General features: G+C 38.0%; 1 protein-coding gene and 2 non-coding genes across 3 annotated transcripts; 1 reads left to right on the forward strand and 2 right to left on the reverse strand.

The window, feature by feature from the left end:
• Window positions 1-513: 513 nt before the first annotated feature.
• Window positions 514-585, reverse strand: TRNAM-CAU. The gene has a single exon. It is a non-coding gene; the product is annotated as a tRNA-Met (tRNA).
• Window positions 586-12888: 12303 nt separating this feature from the next.
• On the reverse strand, window positions 12889-13027 carry LOC111455640. The gene has a single exon (XR_002712622.1). It is a non-coding gene; the product is annotated as a small nucleolar RNA Z247 (small nucleolar RNA).
• Window positions 13028-14707: 1680 nt separating this feature from the next.
• LOC111455250 (pathogenesis-related protein 1-like) lies at window positions 14708-15325 on the forward strand. Its single transcript, XM_023096847.1, has one exon. It carries the CDS (start codon window positions 14733-14735, stop codon window positions 15231-15233), a length of 501 nt encoding a protein of 166 aa, XP_022952615.1. The 5' UTR covers window positions 14708-14732; the 3' UTR covers window positions 15234-15325.
• The last annotated feature ends 5096 nt before the right edge of the window (window positions 15326-20421 follow it).

A 20421-nucleotide genomic window follows, 5' to 3' on the forward strand; every position in this document is an offset into this window, starting at 1 on the left:
TTATTTATAGATGAAGCTTGCACCGTCATTGATTGTTTCATAATGGTACTAAATTTTCTAAAGTTTTATAAAATACGTTACAAAAGTTCGGTCGGGAAGGACTATTAATTCTATCCACTAAAATTATTATATTTTGTGAAAAAATTATTATATTACGGGAAGAAACCGAGAGATTGAGTGAGAGTAAATTAAAATAATATAGAGAAATATATATGGAAAAGTAAAACTAAAATAAAAAATAAAAAATAAAAAATAGAAAATATAATTCAATAAAATCTGAATGTGTATTAAATTAGAAAATCCAATGGGCCCAATACCCTCTAAATGGGCCCAATTCGATTAAACCGTCATAATTGGAGAAAGAATAAAAACAAAATGTCGGAAGCCGGAGACTGCCGAAGCCCAACGGATAAATCCAATGGGCCTAACACCTTCTGAATCGGGCCCAATTTGTCTAATACCCAAAAGAATTAATAAAATATAACAGTCGAAGTCGGAAGCCTTCCTCTTTTCTATCAGAGCCAGGTTTCGATCCTGGGACCTGTGGGTTATGGGCCCACCACGCTTCCGCTGCGCCACTCTGATTTATTGTTATGTTAATGGTTTTATATTTATCTGATTTATTACCTACAAAAATTATTTGGATGTGTGTGTGTGTTGATTCTTTTTATTTAGTCTTCAGTATTCCTTAAAAAATCTAATTAAAATGTATACAAAATTTATTGACATTCTGCTCCATATTTCAATAATTAAATTGAAAACTAAACTTTATTTGATTTTATTCATTATATCTCACCGAAAAAAATATATATAATAGAGGGGCCAATTGTTTTACCTCCCGGGTTAAGTTCATGAAATTATGCCAAGATATGCTCTAAATTTTCCATAACTTCCAAATAATGCTAGGTAATATTCTAATCATGTTAAAGTGACTCGAGATCTTCCATCGCGTTGTGCTTCTTGAGACTCATATTTTTCTTTTTTAGGTGGGATGCCCTATGTCACGGTGATGCTCGTTCAAGGCGTGTTGCTCATGGTCGCATGCCCATGACAAGCCCAACCCTTTATTCTTTTCCTATTCTAGTATTTTACTTTTGTATTTCTAGGAAGTATAACGTTTCAGGAATATCATGTCTAGGCCTGTCAGACATGAAATGTCTCAGAATGTACTATAGGGTCTACGACTAGTTGTCAACTTCTCCATACCTAAGGTTAAATACTGTGAGTCGTTGTTATTTCTCTCTTGCTTGCTTATATAACGTCTCTTTCAAAAATCTCTATTTCGAAGATCTCTATCTGCCCTCGTTTTCTAAAACCTTCTCTTAAAATCGAGGCCAGAGGCTCGAGCATACGTTGCTTGGCCATAGGCGACGCAAGAACGAATTGGCTTATCTCACTTGTCATTGGAAAGTGAGTGCCGCACAATCGCAAGTCCGCTGCCATCAAAAGTGCGATTGTGACACCCTACACCATGTTTTTAGTAGAATGTCTCATTCGAACTTTATGTTTCCTTCTCCTAGATGAGATGCCCTAGCTACGTTTATGTCTCCTTCAGTCACTATGGCTATATTAGCTCGCTCGAAATCTTTTTGTACTCGTACCTCGCAAGTAATGAGGGTCGACAAGTGTGTCGTCTTTCGACATAGGGCATCAGCGACCATGTTTATCTTTCCGGGGTGATACTGGATGTCTATATCATGATTCTTCACCAGTTCCACGAAAGACTTTCTGTGTTCATCTAGTTGCTGACTTCCAAACTCAATTCTAGACATTGGATTTAAAGCCCCTCGTGTCTATTGATGGTGGTTCAAATTTGGGACGACGTGGACGATTGAATCTCCACCGATTTAAGTTATATAGTTGGTTTTGTCCTTGAAAAGTTCTTAATGCGAAGAATGTTATTATCTTAAATACTCTAAACTGTAGGGGCATTTTTGTAACGGTAAGAAATTAAAAAAAATAGAAAATTCGGCAAACAATCGAGAACTCTGGCGAGCACCGAAGTTCTTGTTCCAACACTCCTATCCACGCTCCTCCGTTACCCACAAATCGCCATGCTTCCCACCTTCTTGAAAAACGCCTCCCTCGAGCTCGATTTATTATCTTTCTCCCCTCAATTTCTTCATAAAATCTTAAAGATGATGTTACAAAGAAGAGCTAGGGATTGATATCATACCTTCTCTTGGATCATAGCCTAAGGTATTTACCTAAAAAATTTGTCCGAAAATTGTTTCCTCACCGAAATTCAAACTAGAGAACTTCTTATTAGGCAGTCGATTCTAGAGATTTTTCAGGGCCATATTTCTTTATGAATTTTTTTCTTTATTCTTCCCTCTAGCAGAAGAAATTGTTTTAGAGGGCCGTCTTTAAATGTGTGGCCTTAATTTTGGAAATTTCTCCTGCGTTTGCAACTTACCCAAAATGCCTAATTTTCGTTTTTTTGGTAATCTTGTTATAGGGCGTTTTAGCTCTCTATTTCTTCATCAAACTTACTCATCTCAATCCTCTTCAGCTAAAGGAATACACAATTTTAAGAACCATAAATTATAGATAGAAATTCAATCCTTACCCTTTTCTCCAATTTGGAACACTCTGGGACTTGTTAGCCTTCGTGGTCTTCTACGAAAATGTTCCTTGAAGGTGCAAAAACTGAATGGGATAGACTTCACTCATTGAATTTGCATGTAGGCTCGGATTGGATTTTCAAGGTTCTTTTGAGTTTCTTTAATGGTGGATAGGATTGGGGGGATGGGTTCTAGGCGTTTTTTTATGCTTCATTTCTTCACCAAACTTGTGGGTAATCTTGTATCTTAAACAAGTTTGAAGGGAAATGGTGGACTATAGTTCTCAAGTTTTGAAGAAAATCAAGAATAGGAAACCCAAACACTCAATGGCTATAAATGGTGGACTTAGCTAGATTCTTGATCCAAATGAAAGTTCCACTTCAGACTTTATAGAGGGAGCTTAAATTGACATTGAAACCTTCATAGTCATCATAATTTGGAGTTTGAGATTTTTAAATTTCTCATTGGAATTATCCTCTCCGATTAGCAAGCAAATGACCTCTAATTTGTCTTATGGCTGATGGATGGGATGATGTGTGTCTCCTCTAGAACATAATCAAATTTGGTGAAGATCCAACGGTTGAGGTTGAAGTATTTTCTGATCACTACTCCTGTGGTATTTTTGTAAATTCATTAAAGTTGAAGGGTATTTTAGTAATTTTCTATTTTCTAAATATATATATATATATTTTTTTTTTCTAAAAAAATTCAAAAAAATTGTTACCCTTCGTTGATTTATTTATTATTATTATTATTATTTATTATTTTTAGCACCTTGAAATTCCTTCGGAATTAGAAATTTCTTAAAAATTATAAAATTTTCCTTTTTATCATTTTTTTTTTCGTGTGTGTGTGATGGTATTGAAATTATTAAGACTATTGCCCTCATTTGAATGCCTTAATTTCTTCCTTTCAATTCTAAAGTCCAAAGTTACTTTGTTATGGTTAAGTTGAATGACGCTACGACTTCATATATTTATAAATGTGTATAATGAGAATTACATGGTGGGATTGATCCATGGTAACAAACTAGGAAATCAGTAAATTCTCCTTGATTCATGGTAACAAACTAGGAAATCAGTAGATTATCTTACTATCATAGATACGAACTATTCTAAGTTTAACACCCCTCAATGTACTACTAAGTTCAAATTGCTACTATAAAGCCTCAAGCCCGCCCGTTGTTAGCCCATATTGTCTGAGGCTTGTTATGTATCGTTGTCAACCTCATGGTTTTAAAACGTGTCTATTATGGAGAGAATCTGGCCATACTCTGACCCGTGCATCGTGTCACGATCATACTTCTTCAAATGTGTGGCCTCGTGATCATGACATGCTCGCAAAAAACCTTAAGCGTACTCAATCTAAATTCACATTTTTCACCCGAATTTATGAGTTTGTCAGACCTTAGGCAAGGTTTGCCTTCGACATTCAAACACCACTTATGTTGATTCAAAACTTGTTTGACCATAACAATGTTTGCCTATGCGTGCATGTTCAATCATGTGCGACACAACAATGTTGAATCTCATCGTCATCTCGGTTCCCAACAACACAATCCTTGCATCGTGATGCAATCTCATGTCTCGAGATAGCTCGATCATCTTTCTTTGTTCAAACACATTTGTTGGGATAGTTTGGTTGAGTTGTCTAAGGTGCCAGATTTAGGATTTGGTTCAAAAGGGTGTGAGTTCAAATCACATAGTTGGCATTTATTTTAATTTTATGTAAAGCCTCAAGACCACTGTTAACACATACTGTCTGTTTTTGTTTGTTATGTATTGCTGTCAACCCCTCGGTTTTAAAACCTAGTTACGTTTTATCGTCATCATCACAATTTTAAAATGGTTCTAGTAGATATTGTCTGTTTTTGTTTGTTATGTATCGCTGTCAACCTCTCGGTTTTAAAACACGTCTACTCTTGAGAGAGTCTGGCCCTACTCCGACAATTGCATCATTTCACGATCATATTTCTTCAAATGTGTGGCCTTGTGATCTTGACACGCTCGCGACAAACTTTAAGAGGTACTCAATCTCCATTCACAATTTTCACCCGACTTTGTGGCTTTGTCCGACTTTAGGCAAGGTTTGCCATCGACATTCAAACATCACTCTTGTGGAATCGAAACTTATTTGACCACATATACCACCTATGCATTAATATTCAATTGTGTGCGACACAACAATGTTGAATCTCATTGTCATCTCGGTTTCCAACAACAAGACCCTTCATCCAGATGCAATCTCATATCTCGAGATAGCTCGACCATCTTTGTTTGTTCAAAAATCTTTGTTGGGATAGTTTGGCTGAGTGGTCTATGACACTAGATTTAGGCTCTGGTCTGAAAGTGTGTGGGTTCAAATCCCACAACTATCATTTAAATTTTTGTAAAGCCTCAAAAACGCGTCTAAGTCGAGAGAGTCATGGTCATACTTCTTCAATTGTGCGGCCTCGTGAGCTTGACACGCTTGCAAAAACGTTAAGGAGTACTCAATCCATATTCACATTTCCCTCCGACTTTGTGGCTTTGTCGAACCTTAGGCAAGGTTTGCCTTCGACATTCAAACATCACTCTTAAAGAATAAAACTTGTTTGACCACACACGCCGCCTATGTGTGCATGTTTAATCGTGTGAGACACAACAACGTTGAATCTCATCATCATCTCGGTTCTCAACAACACGGCCCTTGCACCGTGATGCAATCTCATGTCTCGAGATAGCTCAACTATCTCTATTTATTCAAACTCTTTTGATGGGCAGTTTGGTTGAGTGGTTTATTGTGCTAGATTTAGACTTTGTTCCAAAGGGTGTGGGTTAAAATCCCACAGTTGTCCATTTCTTTTAATTTTTTGTAAACCCTCAAGACCACTGCTAGCACATCTAGTTATGTCTGTCAAGAGGGTTTGGCCCTACTCCGACAATTTCATTGTGTCACGGTTATACATCTTCAATTGTGCAGTCTCGTGATCTTGACACGCTCGCGAAAAATCTTAAGGAGTACTCAATCTCCATTCATATTTTTCACCCGGCTTTGCGACTTTGTCAGATCTTAGGCAAGGTTTGCCTTTGGCATTCAAACATCACTCTTCTAGAATCAAAATTTGTTCGACCACACACGCCGCCTATGTGTGCATGTCCAATCGTGTGCGACACAACAACATTGAATCTCATCGTCATCTCGGTTTCCAACAACACGATCCTTGCATCAGGATGCAATCTCATGTCTTGAGATAGCTCGGCCATCATTATATGTTTTAACACAGTTTGGCTGAGTGGTCTAAGGTGCTAGATTTAGGTTTTGTTCCAACTGGGCGTGGGTTCAAATCTCATAACTGTCATTTCAACCTCATGATTTTTAAATGCGTCTACTATGGAAAGAGTCTAAAGTCTAATCCTACTTCGACCATTGCATCGTGTCACGATTATACCTCTTTAAATGTACGGCTTCGTGATCTTGACACATTCACGATAAACCTTAAGGGGTACTCAATCAACATTCATATTTTTCACCCTACTTTGTGGCTTTGTCGGACCTTAGGCAATGTTTGCCTTCGGTAACCAAACATCATTTATGTAGAATCCAAGCTTGTTTGACCACACGTTATGCGTGCATGTTTAACCGTGTGTAACACAACACTGTTGTATTCATCGTCATCTCGGTTTCCTACAACACGACCCATGAATCTTGAAGTAATCTCATGTCTCGGGATAGCTCGACCAAATTGGTTTGCTCAGACACATCCGCTTGGATCTGACCAATGTGTCAATCATCTCACTGGAACATTTCAAACGTCTATCCATCTGGGTTCTCTTAAGCATCAGAATTTTTCGTGTACATGCTAAACAATTTACGACATACATTATGGATAACGGGTGCATAATCCAACCTCCGACACATGGGCTGGGGAGAATTATTGGTACACCTTTGCCATTTAGTACTCTCCTTGAAAGACCCTTTTTATAGGAACACGCCTAAGATGTTGATACACATCTGTGTCATAAGGTAGCTTTCTTAGACCACATGACTTAGAGTTGGTGGAGACCTAACATCATGCCTCACCCTACCGTGCATTTTAAGGCATTTCTAATCCTTCTTGATTAGACGTCATTTTAGCAAGAAGACATACGATCTCGTGCATAGCCCGACGAATATCTAATTGACACCAAATTTTGTGAGCTTTCATCTTTCATTTCGAGGGACTTCATTCTTGATCTACATGTCCAAACTCATATCAAAATCCTGACTTCTAAGGTTATGTTCCGAGGCCAAACTCGACCCTCTTCGAGCTTGTCTTCGACACTCCTGTCGTGTCGTTCTCTTGAAGCTTGTGTATGCCTCAACTTAGCTTCAATGCATACTCTAGGTGTGTTGCATGATGCACCGTTCTCCTCGGTCGCATCATGAGACTTCTCACTCAACTTTGGCCCTCATGTTGCCAGATGGGTGCCACTTGAGGGTCACCCCTTGTCTTTCTTGGGTGTGGGGGTCACAACCTACATTCTCAAAGTGAGGTTGTGAAGTTCTCCCCCACTTAACTTAGTAATCGTCCTCAATAACTTTCTCAAGGACACATAACCTTCTTCCAACATCTTTTGTCCTAACTCACATGCATCCTAGAAATATTTTTAGGAGGTCATCCAACATAAAATTGCTTCATTTCCCAATGTACGTGAGGATGTTGTTTACCCACGAGATCTCCCAGAGTACATGGCTAGGGCATCTCATCTAGGTGAAGGAAACATAAGGTTCAAATGTGACATTCTATTAAAAACATGGTGTAGGGCATCCCACCTAGAAGAGGAAAATATGAATCTCAAAAAGCACAACATGGTGGAAGATCTCGGATCACTTTAGGCATGAATGAGTATCAGTCTTAAAAAATATTCCTTTGCAATATGGTCACGTTATCAAAAGCAAATCAATGCTGGACTTTGTAAGACACAAGTCCATATCAATAGTGTCATGTAGATAACAGAAAATTTGTTTGACCACCGCTCAATGTACAGAAGTCGGGAAGGACATGAACTGGTACACTCTGTTGACACAAAAGGATATATCAGGATGTGTCAGAGGCCATTATTGTTGAGCACCAATGACACTCTAATAGCGAGTCGTATCCTCAGGCGAGAGCTTTTCATCACCATCCAATAACAACTTCTCACTAGGAAGCATAGGTGTGAGCACACCTTTGGAGGTGGGCATATTGGTTCTGGACAATAAATCTTTAATGTAGTTATTTTGTGTCAGAACAAGTCCATTGGAAGTATCAGACCTTAATCCCAAGAAAATAACTCAAAGTGCCAAGATCCTTGACTACAAAATCATCCTGAAGCTGTGTAAGAAGTTTCTCGATAGTCGTAGAAAATGAGTTGATGATAATAATGTTATCAACATAGGTGAGGATACACATTCGAATGCCTATCTTGTTAAAAATGAAAAGAGAGACATCAGACTTTAAAGGTGTAAAACCCAGCTATAATAGTTTGGAGCTAAGGTGAGAAAACCAGGCATGTAGAGCTTGTTTGAGGCCATAAAGAGAATTATCCAACTTGCAGAGATAACCAAGATGTTGAGAATCCAAAAATCCAGGGGGCTGCTTCATCTAAACATCTTCATTAAGAAAACCATGAAAAAAAATATTTTGAGTATCAATCTGCCGAATAGCCCAACCACGAGAAATAGCAAGAGATAATAAGAGATGAATGGTAGTGGACTTAACAACTGGACTGAAGGTATCATCATAATCAACGTCATACTACTGTTTAAACCCTTTAGCAACCAGGCATGTTTTGTAGTGATCAATAGAGCCATCTGGCTTTTGCTTGAGTTTGAAAACCCATTTGCAATCAATAACGTTAAGATCAACATGAGGAGGAACTAAGTGTCGTGTCTTATTTTTTAGAAGTGCCTGAAATTCATCCTCCATTGTCTGACACTGGAGGGGATGCTGTTAGTTTATTTAATCTTGTATTTCAAATTATGTTAGTTAAGGGTAGTTATTAGCGGTTAAGGGTAGTTATTAGCGGTTAGTGTAGCTATTCTGTCTATATATTTATTGTGAAACAAGTTGAATAATGAGTAAGTTCGTTTATTGCCTCTCTTAGTTGTATGAGTGTATTATAACAATTGGTATCAGAGCGTGGTTACATGCCAAAGATCATGCCGAGAAATAATAACACTGGAGAGAGAGGAGAGTCGCCGAAGTCTGCAACAAAGGAAGGTCTGGTAACACTTCAATACCCGACGTTATCGAGAACCAACTACTCAGCATGGGCTATGAAGATGAAGGTCTATTTGCGTGCTCAAGGGGTGTGGGACGCAATCGAATCAACTGAGCCTCTGGATAGTCTTGATGAAAGGAAAGATCAAATGGCCTTAGCAGCTATCTATCAAGCAATCCCTGAGGAGATGTTATTTTTGTTAGCAGAGAAAGAGACAGCAAAAGAAGCATGGCAGACGTTAAAAACTATCCATGTCGGTGCTGAACGTGTAAAGGAGGCAAAGATCCAAACCCTGAAGATTGAGTTTGAAATTATGAATATGAAGGAGTCCGAGACTATTGATGATTATGCAACAAGATTGACAGAAGTTGTTAATAAAATACGTACTTTTGGAGACAAGTTTGAAGAGGCATACTTGGTGAAAAAATTTCTCCGCTCAGTACCTTCTAAGTTTCTTCATATCACATCGGCAATAGAGCAATTTGCCGATTTAAAGGTGATGACCATGGAGGAAGTCATCGGCCGTCTTAAAGCATACGAGGAACGGATCGGTGGCAACAAAGAGAATGTTGAGCATGTCTTATTGACTCAAGGAGAATGGAAGGAGAAAAAACGTAGCGACAATGGAGGCCATAGCCGAGGGCGAGGTCATAGTGGTCGCTGGAGAGGGAGAGGTCATGGTCATGGAAACAACTCATTTCATCAAGAGAAGAAGGCTGACAAGAGCAAGGTAAGATGCTACAATTGTCAAGGCCTAGACCACTATGCCTCAGAATGTCGGAAGGTGAAGTGTTATAATTGCCAAAAGATTGGCCATTATGCATCCGACTGTAGATCGAATGGGAGGATCAGGCGCACTTGGCTGAGACGCAAAGTGATGAGGATGAGCCAGCCTTACAGCACAAGTTTGTGAAGTCCGAACTCTCGGTTCACCAGAGTTGACGGAGATGGCTCTTTATGAAGAGAAGATTGTCCCGGAAGAAATTGAGAAGGTAAACAACATTTGGTTCCTAGATACGGGAGCCAGCAATCACATGACTGGTTGTCGAAGTTGGTTCTCAGAATTGAACGAGTCAGTGACCGGCACGGTGAAGTATGGAGATGGATCACTTGTAGAGATAAAAGGACGTGGAGATGTGAAGGTTGCGTCTGTGAAAAAAATAGAGAAGATGATTGATGAGGAGAAAATCGATGCCTATGTGAAGATTGAATCGAAGAAAAAAACAGAGAAGCGAGAAGAGAAGTAGAGCGATGGTGAGAAAATCGTTGGCACTGTGAAGTTTGAATCCGAGGAGAAGAGCGATGGCGTTGTGGCGGAGGTCCAGAATGTGGCAACGGAGGTAGCGAAAGCAAAGGAGATAAAAGAGAAGGACTATGACGGTGAGAAGAAGGAGGAGGACGGAAACACTGGCTGTGCTATTGAAAAACAGGTCGCTGGAGAAACGAAAGCAGAGAAGGAGAAGGAGAAGGAGGCCATTGTTTCCGACAGTGCAATTGAAGTAGCACAGGTAATTAAACCTGTTGAGGAAAAGCTATTGGCCGGACAAGTAGAACAGGTAATTAAAACTGTCAATGAAAAGCAATTACCCATTGAAAGGAAGACAGAGAAGAAGGAAGGCGGAGATAATGGCGGCAGCTTTCATCCTGTGAAGCGGAGTATATTGTGGTAACGTCAGATGCTTGTCAAGGAATATGGTTAGGACGTTTACTGAAAGAATTAGTTTGAAGAATGTAAGAATGTGAAGATCGAAATACAAGATTAAGGGGATGATTTGTTAGTTTATTTAATCTTGTATTAACCGTAATTCATTTCATTTACTGTTTGTATTTCAAATTATGTTAGTTAAGGATAGTTATTAGCGGTTAAGGGTAGTTATTAGCAGTTAGTGTAGCTATTCTGTCTATATATGTATTGTGTAACAAGTTGAATAATGAGTAAGTTGGTTTATTGCCTCTCTTAGTTGTATGAGTGTATTCTAACAGATGCTCCATAGCAATAATATGTGAAGTAGGTTCAGAGGTAGAAGACCGAACCACAGAGTATGTTACTATTCCATATATATGCACCTTGGGTTGATTGATATTGTTTATCAATCGAGTACCATACGATTGAGTAGTAGGTGCAGGATCCACAACTGAGGAGACAGTCGTATCAACCGTTGCGAGGGGAGCAACCGGTGCTACAGTAGTCGGTCGACCAGCGACCGAGGATCCGACTAGGAATTGCTCAATATCATCTGCTGGCGGAGGATCCGAGGCCCCAATCATTGGCGGAACAACAGATGTCTATTCGCGCGGCAGCGACGCAGAGGATTGCGGCGGCAATCCTAAAGCTGATGTGGGCACCAGATTTTCTTCATCCAAAGAGTTAGTAGGCACAGATATATGCATATGATCATTCTCCAAATTAGTACTATTGTTACCCAAATGCAAGTTGCACAAATCAGGGGCATTGTGAGTCGGCTGCAAGGTTGAGGAAGAACTGGGTGGGGCTCTCTTGAATAGAAAAACATTCCCATCAAATATGACGTCTCTAGAAATATAGTCATGACCAGAATCGGTGTCATGACACTTACACTCTTTATGTAAAGAACAATAGCCTAGAAAGACACATTCCTTGGATCGAAAAGAGAGCTTTTGTTTGTTATAAGAGCGAAGATGAAGTCAACAAGCACACCCACAAACTTTAATAAGGAGTACTTTGGTGGGGGTATGAAAACAATGTCTATGGGGCATTTTTTATTGACACGAGTAGGAAGACGATTGATGAGATATATGGTTTTAAGAAACGCATCATCCCAAAATTTAATAGGTACATCAGCATGAGCTAGAAGGGCTAGGCCAGTTTCAACAATATGACAATGCTTGCGTTTAACATACCCATTTTGTTGATGGGTGTGAGGGCACAAAACACGATGAGCAATTCCAAGGAAAGGAAAGAATGTGTTATGAATTTTCTAATATTTCCCACCCCAATCAAACTAGACACACTTAATTTTAGTATCTAGGAGGCGCTCAACATGAGCATGGAACTGTAAAAGTATACTAAGAGCTTCTATACGATTATGCATCAAATAGATCCACGAAAATTTACTGAAATCATCAATGAAGTTGATATAATATTTAAAGCCCCCAACAAATGGAGGTGTAGAACCCTAAACATCCGAAAAAATCAGTTCCAAAGGTGACGAAGACCTATGAAAAGAACTAGTGTATGGTAACTAATGACTTTTTGCTAACTGACACGCATTGCAAATTGGAAAAGGTGACTCACTAACACACGAAATATTATTAAGACATAAAATTAACTTTACTACTTGGGATGAAGGATGTCCAAAATGTGCATGCCATTGAGCGTGAGTAGTAGATCTGCTAACTAAGGCGTGCTTGAGATCATCGACATCAGATGACAGGATAGAGACCAGACTCACACCTTCCGTGTAGAAGACTTTTCCTTGACCGTCGATCCTTAATAGAAAAATTTCAAGGATGGTATTCAAAGAAACGTCATTATCACGAGAAAATTTATGAACGAAAAGAAGATGTTTGGAAATTTCAAGCACATGTAAAATATTACGCAATGCAAGAGGACGAGAAGCCGTATTAATTGAAGAATGACCAGTATGCAAAATACGCAAACCTACTCCATTGCTGACTTGAACTTGTTCACCTCCATGATAGCATTCACGCACAGCAAGATGATCCAGGTCACTGCTGATATGATCTGTGGCGCCATGTCGCTACACCAATTTGGATCAATCTTGTAAGAGAAAGTAGCCGCCAGTGTCGCAGAAGGCGGTTCATCTTGATAGGACTCATCCATCCTAGGCCAGCAGCGAATGACAGTATGCCTCATTTCGTCGCAGATCTAGCAGGAAAAATGAGCATAAGGGTCACGACGATCACCAGCAGGATGAGAGGGCATGCCATCTCATCCTGCTAGTGATCGTCGTGACCAGGATGAGAGGGCATGCCATCTTGAGAACGGCTATGACCACAATCCCTACGCCCATGGATCTTCTACTGACCACCACGACAAGCATAATTGGTCGAAGATCCCGGATTTAACTAAAGTTCAACTTGATGTTGTAGTTGGCGAGTTTCAAATGTCATTAGATGTGCAAACACATCATCAAGCGTCAGGGATTCATTCTTGGTAGTCATCGAGGTGGCAAAGGGATCATAGTCAGGGTCAAGACCAACGCGAAGATACGTGCTCACGCCATCATCTTGCAAGGCAGAGCCGACAGCGGCCAGCTCGGTGGCCAACCCTTTGATCTTGAAAAAATAATCAGCAGTAGATAGATCGCATTTCTTGGATGTGGCGAGCTCAACACAGATCTGAACAATGCGAGCACAAGTGGACGACGAAAACATCCGCTGCAGGGTATCCCACGCCTCCTTAGACGTAGTAACGGCAACCACATCATGAAGAATCTCCTCAGACGTGGAGGAGAGAAGGCCTCTAAGGACCTGTTAAAACTGATCATACCACCAATCATAAGTCGGATTAGAGACTAGGTCAGCAACAACAGCGGTTGAGGAAGGGACCAGCTTGGCAGGTGCGGCAATGGTGCCATCGAGGTAGCCCATAAGCTTCGTACTCCATAGGTAGGGGACGAGTTAAGCGTGCCATATGATGAAGTTGATTTTGGTGAGAGGGACTGTGACAACGTGGTGGAGAGGGATTGGGCCAAAGGTCAATGCCATAGTAGATGAGATTGTGTTGGAGATGGTGGATGGGGAGGAGTAAGAAGATATGATAGACATTGTTAATGAATAAACATTGGCTCTGATACCATGTTAGGTTGAATGACACTGTGAGGTATATGATCAGTCCTCATGTATTTATAGATGTGTATAATAAGGATTATAGGGTAGGCCTTGCTTGATCCATGGTAACAAGAAATCAGTAGATTCTCTTCCATTCATGGTAAGAGACTAGTAAATCAGTAGATTTTGCTCCATCTAGGTTAACAAACCAGTAAATCATTAGATTCTCTTTTTTTCATTTTTTATTTGGAATCTTCAAATTTCTTCTCTCTAATATCTAAGTAATTAATTATTCCATAAATTCTATAAAAATTGGAAAGACTATTTTCCCCTTTATCATTAATATTTTTACTTATACAAATCATTTTAACTACTTTATATAGATCTCATGTGATATTTTAAAATTATTGGGTATTAGAACTCTTGTTGCCATTCATGCTTCGAATATGCTCAAAAGTCAGGTCATGAATTAGGTCTTGTAAGTTGACCACTACCACACGTTGTGAGAATGTTTCGCTGTTGATAGCTCTTAATTTTCTCTCAATGGTTGGATTAAGCTTCTTAAGGTCAGTGAACATACTATTGGATACGTAAGGATTTCATAAGATGAATTACTTCATAATATTATGAATAATATGTATCATGATAATTAAAAATAAAGTAGAGTAACATTTTAAAATTTCATAACCAAAAAACTAAGGGATGTAATTAGAAAAGGTTTATAATTTGGGCATGCAGACATGAAGGTTTGAATTGAAATTAAATAGGGATTATTCAAACGATGTCGTGTTTTGTGGTGTTTTAAAACAACATATGGGTAATTCTAAACTTAAATTATTTATTTCTACAAATTTGATCCTAAATCCTTTACTCAGCAGCCTCTAATGTATTATTCTTTTTATTTTTTTATTTTTATTTTACTATAAAAATTTGAAAAATTGTTGTCTTCGTATTTATTTAAATATGTGGGGGCCAAATTGTAAATAGCCATCCAACTTGGGTAACTTCTCCATCACCCAACATTTGTTCAACAAATACAAACCCCAAGTTTCCAACTTGAATTATATTATAAGTATTTCAAAATTTGATGCTTATAAATACAAACCATGCTCATCCCATTTCTCTCCACACCCATTTCCTTATATTTTTCGACCTTTGCGATCCAATCCAAATGGGTCTCGTAAAGATTTCCTTCTCTCTCTTTTGTATCTTCTGTATCACTATCCTTCCTTCATCTCTCGCGCAAGACTTCCCTCAAGACTATGTTGATGCTCACAATATTGCTCGTTCCCAAGTGAGCGCGGTCCAAGTTGGCATCAAACCCATCCAGTGGGATGAAGAACTTGCAAACTATGCTACACAATATGCCAATGAACGTAGCAACGACTGTCAATTGTTGCACTCTAATGGGCCTTATGGCGAGAATCTTGCCGTGCATTCTAGTGAAATGACAGGCATTGAAGCAGTTCAAATGTGGGTGGATGAGCAACAATTCTACGATTATGCCTCCAACACCTGCACCGAAGGAAAAATGTGCGGCCACTACACTCAAGTGGTGTGGCAAAACACGACAAAAGTTGGATGTGCAAAAGTGAGGTGCAACAATGGCGGTACATTCATCACCTGCAACTATGACCCACCCGGCAACGTCATTGGGGAGTGGCCATATTAAAGGACCCTTCAATTTAAGGAATAAACTATAAAGCGTGCAAGTTTTATATTATGTTTATGACATCATTTTTACGTATTAATAAATAAAAATAATGTAGGATTGTTCGATCGATCTTGCTTTATCAAAGTTTATTATGTAACCTATTATTTTTAATAAAATATTAAATATACAATATAGTTTCATTATCGTGGTTACTTTTAAATTTTAAATGAGTTAGGATTTTATTGATAACAATATAGAAAAAAGATACCTAAAATATTTTTATAATATGAAAAAGTGAATATGCTAAAAACATAATAAAGAGATAAGAAATAAGATTTATCTTAGGGACACAATTTCATATGTAATTTAAATTTTATTTTATGTTTTTAAGTTCATTGTTAGGAAACCTAGAACAACAAAGTATTTAATAAGTTTAAAACTCAAACCTAGACCGAGTTCGTTTATTTGGTTACTTTAACCTTACTTAACTTTCAAGGAAATCAATCGGTTCAGGGTCTTAACTTACAATTTTGTGTGTGTGTGTGTGTTTTTCTTTTTTCTTAATTCATATTGAGCTTAATGTTCATATTAAAAGACAAACGATTCCTACAAATATTTCTTAAGAAAAATCTAAGCTAGCTACTTACCTCATTGTCAATGTTTGAGACCTCTGTTCTCGAGATTTCGATATCTGAATTATTCCAAATTTTCTCTAATAGTGTAACAACCCAAGTCCACCACTAGCAAATATTGTCATGTAATAACCCTAAAAAAGTTAGATAAAAAAGAAGGGAAACTTTGTCCCACATTGCTAAAGTTGAGAGGGGGGCGGGGGGTTGGCCTCCACTATAGGAGGGAGGTCCTCCACTTCATTTTATCATTCCAATTGAACGGTTTGAGCCAGTCGGAGGGCACACTTTCTGAAGGCTCAAGACCAACATTTTGGCTGATTCTGCTTGGGTCTGATACCCTCGGACCATTTACTATTAATTTCAATTCTTCAGAAGCATTTAAGGTTAGTACGATTGTCTTTTAGCTAGTTTAAATTTTTTAAGTAAGTTTAAATTATTTATGCAAAACTAGGTGAGCCAATTCCCACGTGACCCTAATGTAAATGTAAGTATTTTCTTAAATATAATCATGTTAGAAGTACTAGGAGTACAATACAAGGAAGTCTTATCGATATCATGACCATAGGGAGTACTTAAATTCTTAAAATTCTTCGTCTTACAGGGAATATACTACTTTTTCACTAAACAATGGTTCGAGCCCCAAGCATGCTCCAATGGTCATGAAGTTTACTAGTCCATTGAAAGTCCTGATTTAGGTTCATCTATAAAATTTCATGTCATTCAAGGTCATTAAGGTCGTGAACCCTAGATAGTATGCCTTAGGGGTATTATGGTCATTTTACACCTTTACTTGGTTTACCTACTTAACCTTATCCGATTACCACCAAATTTCATATATAACCTTAATATGTTATAACATATTTGGCATTAAAATTTCGTGAGTAGTGGAGTTCAGAAAATGACAATCAACCAAAACACCCTTGATCTTCAACGAAATTACGAAAATGCCATGAATCAGAAAATGAGATTCGCGGTCGGGTACTTACATCTCGCATAAAATCTATCGTGTCTTCGTTCTCCACTGTTGATTCTTTGCCAAATCTAAGTATGTTCTAGAGGAGACACATCTCATCATATCCAACGGTGAGAATTCAAAATAGAGGCCAACTGTCTGCTGATTTGAGAAGATATTTCTAACAAAAATTCTAGAAAACTCAAATTCGAGTTCACTATGATTCTAGAGGTTTTAACGTTGGTTTAAGCCCCCTTAGAAAGTCTAAAGTTCGGGATTTCATTTGGAGCAAGAATCGAACTTAGTCGAGCCTTCAATCACGAGTTATAGCCTCTAAGATTTTTGGTTTCTTACTCTTAGATTTCTTTTGAATTCGAGAGCCATAGTGATAACTCTTTAAAAGTAGAGTCCTATCAAGTCTTTTTGTTTTTAATATGACACTCGTATTCACCATTTTCTCATTATTTACCCCATTTATTCTACTTAGTGAGCATGAAATCGTTTATTGCGGTCCAACATGAAAAAAAAATATGATTTTGCATAAATCGATCTTAATTGTACATTTAATTGAGTTATGTGGTAAAATTTTAGACATTTATGCTCATGAGGGAGTAGCAAATCTGGAAATAAATGGGGGATGACATGAAAATTTTAAATCCACATCAGCAGTCTAAATGGGTCATTGATTACCGAACACGAAGAACATCCTATGTGGACAACTTATTCCTTTTCAGCTCTAAAGGCCCAATGAGGAAGTGGACAACTTTTTCCTTTTCAGCCTTAAAGAGGAACTCATGCTCAATATAAAAGGAAAAGGAAGACCAAGAGGAGGGAGCCACATTTTGGGGAGAAAATCGAATTACACAGCAGCAGCCTCTGCTGCAGTGAACTGCTGTGAAACCAGAGAAGAAGAAGAAAACCCTAATCCAGCAGCTGTTGAAAGCAGAAGGAAAAAGAGACCAACAAGGATTGATTAGGGCAAAGAGGTGAACGTGAGAGCTCAAGAGAAGGGAACTTCCATTGACGAACGACAACAAACCGGGATAACTCTCTATTTCCTTATTCCATCAATTTTACATGATGAAAATGTGGATTCGTTTAATTCAGTTTGTATGGAAAGCTAAACTTAATAGAAGAGGCGAGAGAGTTTTATATAGTTTAAGTATGTTGACGGTATGATTTTAGTTTATTAAAGAGTTGTTGTTAATGATTTATATGTATGTTTAATTAGCTACTTTACATACATAGTTGTTCTCTTATTCGGGAGAAGAGATGGAGCAATGAAATCCTTTTTAATACTCTAGTTCCATAGCAAGGAGACTTGAAGGGTAATAGAAGGGTTAGGAATAATTCTTCTCCTGGAGCCTTGTTAATAGAAATTACAACAATTATGGAAATAATCACCATTCATGACTCTCGGAAGTGGACTTGGGAATCTATTAAAAGGAACTAAAATCTACCACAAAACTCAACAATTTATCTATTTAATATCTCTTAGCCGAATCTTCCTCATTATAGTTGATTTTCTCAGCATTTTCTGTTTTTCAACAGCAATGACACTCTGTTTTAGTTTTGTTTAAATAGTTAAAATCACCCCACCCATTTGGATGTTACCCAAAAACTCACTTAATTTCCAGGGATAAAATTAACCAAAAAGATAGGTTCCATGTAGAATCGATAATTTACTTATTACTTGCTATTTGTGATAGTGCATACTTGCACTTATTCTTGTGAATTTTACATCATTTTATTATATACATCCACAAGCGATCACATAGTCTATTATTTCCTTTCAAACTTGTTCTTACACCTTCTAAATAAAATTACCCACAAGTTTGGAGTGTTGAATGAGCCTCAAACACCGAGCTCAAATTCAGACCACCATTAAAGGTTAGAGGTTGAAACATGAAAATCCAATTCTAGTCCACACGTAAATTCATTAAGAGAAACCTATCTCATTCGATTTCTACACCTCCAAGGAAAATTTCCAATGAAGACCACAAAGTTTAACAAGTCCTGGAGCGTGCCCAAGTGAAGAAAATCGTTTTTGGACAAGATTTGAGAAAGGATCGAATTCTTACTAACAATCCATTTTCTTTAAAATTGATCCTTTCTTTAGCTTAAAAGAATTAAGGCAAGTATTTTTACGGAAAAAATTGAGAGGTAATACATCTTAGATTAGGCTGCCCAAGAAAACAAACATCTACATTTATGGGTAAGTTGCAGATCAAGGAACAATTTCAAAAACCAAGACGACACGCTTAAAGACGTTCTTTCCAAATAAAAATTAAAGTTTGAATACATTGGACCTAATAAAACAACTTCGAAGAATAGAGTAGTTAAAACACGTTGTGGGTCTATATGACACCTGCTCCAAAACCACGTCGATCCTCGACCAGCTTCATCTTCTCCTTGAAAAACATGAGAAAACTTGAATGAGTACAAAAATTCAGTAAGTAGCCTACTTGTAGGCTCTTTGTCGAGTCCTTAGGTTTTGTTAGGGTACCACACTTTTTCTTGTCATGTTCATGTTCTTGTTGTTAGAACTTAAGTCCTTGGGTTATTTTCTTGAGTTCTGGGTTCTTTCCATAATCTAGCCCAAGGACCATGGATCTGAGGTCTTAACCTTGGTTTTTATCTAAAGACCTTACTCTTAAGGTTTTCGGTTCTTAGTCTTGGAAACATGGATCTTTGTTTGTGTTCTAATTCTTATTCTTGTTCTGGACCTTCGTCTTGTTTTTAGTTTTTGTTTTGTTCTTATTCTGCTCCTTAAGTCACTCCCCTTAGGATTTAAGGTACAAGACATGAACCTGCCACCTGTATTTAAGGCTTAATGCATTCCAAGCAATACGGTCTGAACTTATATAGAAGGCTTCTTGCATTCCAAGCAACGTAGCATGAACATGTATCTAGGACTTCATGTGTTTACTACGATACAGTCTAAAACCTATACCCAAGACTTCTTACATTTCAGACCGTGTATTTTGAAATCTGTGTCCAAGGCTTCTAAGCAACACAATCTGAAAACCTATGCCTAAGGTTTTTTATGTTCTAAGCAGCTTAGCTTGAATACCTATGACCAAGGCTTCATACGTTCTAAGTGGCATAGTCTAAAACCTGCATCCAAGGCTCTATACATTCCAAGTAATTCAGTCTAAGTTATGAACTTGATGTAGTATGGGAGATCTATGAGTTTCTTTGGTTTCTAAGTCTTGGGATCTTGATCCTTTGTTCTGAGCATTCATTCATGTGTTGATGGACTTGGCTAACGTAGTGTACGGACCGAGCTAACTCGATAACTCCAAAAATACAAGTAAATTTTTTGCGAAATAAATCAAATGGAATTTAAAGCATAACATACATTATATTTATATTACATCAAAACAAAGTTTATACAAAAGTATTTAAAACACAACAAAACAGCTAAAACACAAAATAAGGAACGGATACAAAACATTTTAAAATAAAAGGGTCGATGACCTTGAGTGAAGCTCGTCTATGGCACCTATTCTAGAGTCCGCTCCTAACCTCAATCAACTCCTTATTACTAGAAAAAAAAATATATTGGAACGTGTTTTAGAGGGACGACTTAGCCCATAGTCCCAATTGAACTTTTACATCT

Source organism: Cucurbita moschata, unplaced genomic scaffold (assembly GCF_002738365.1).
Source record: "Cucurbita moschata cultivar Rifu unplaced genomic scaffold, Cmos_1.0 Cmo_Scf00017, whole genome shotgun sequence".
Classification (NCBI taxonomy): Eukaryota; Viridiplantae; Streptophyta; class Magnoliopsida; order Cucurbitales; family Cucurbitaceae; genus Cucurbita; species Cucurbita moschata.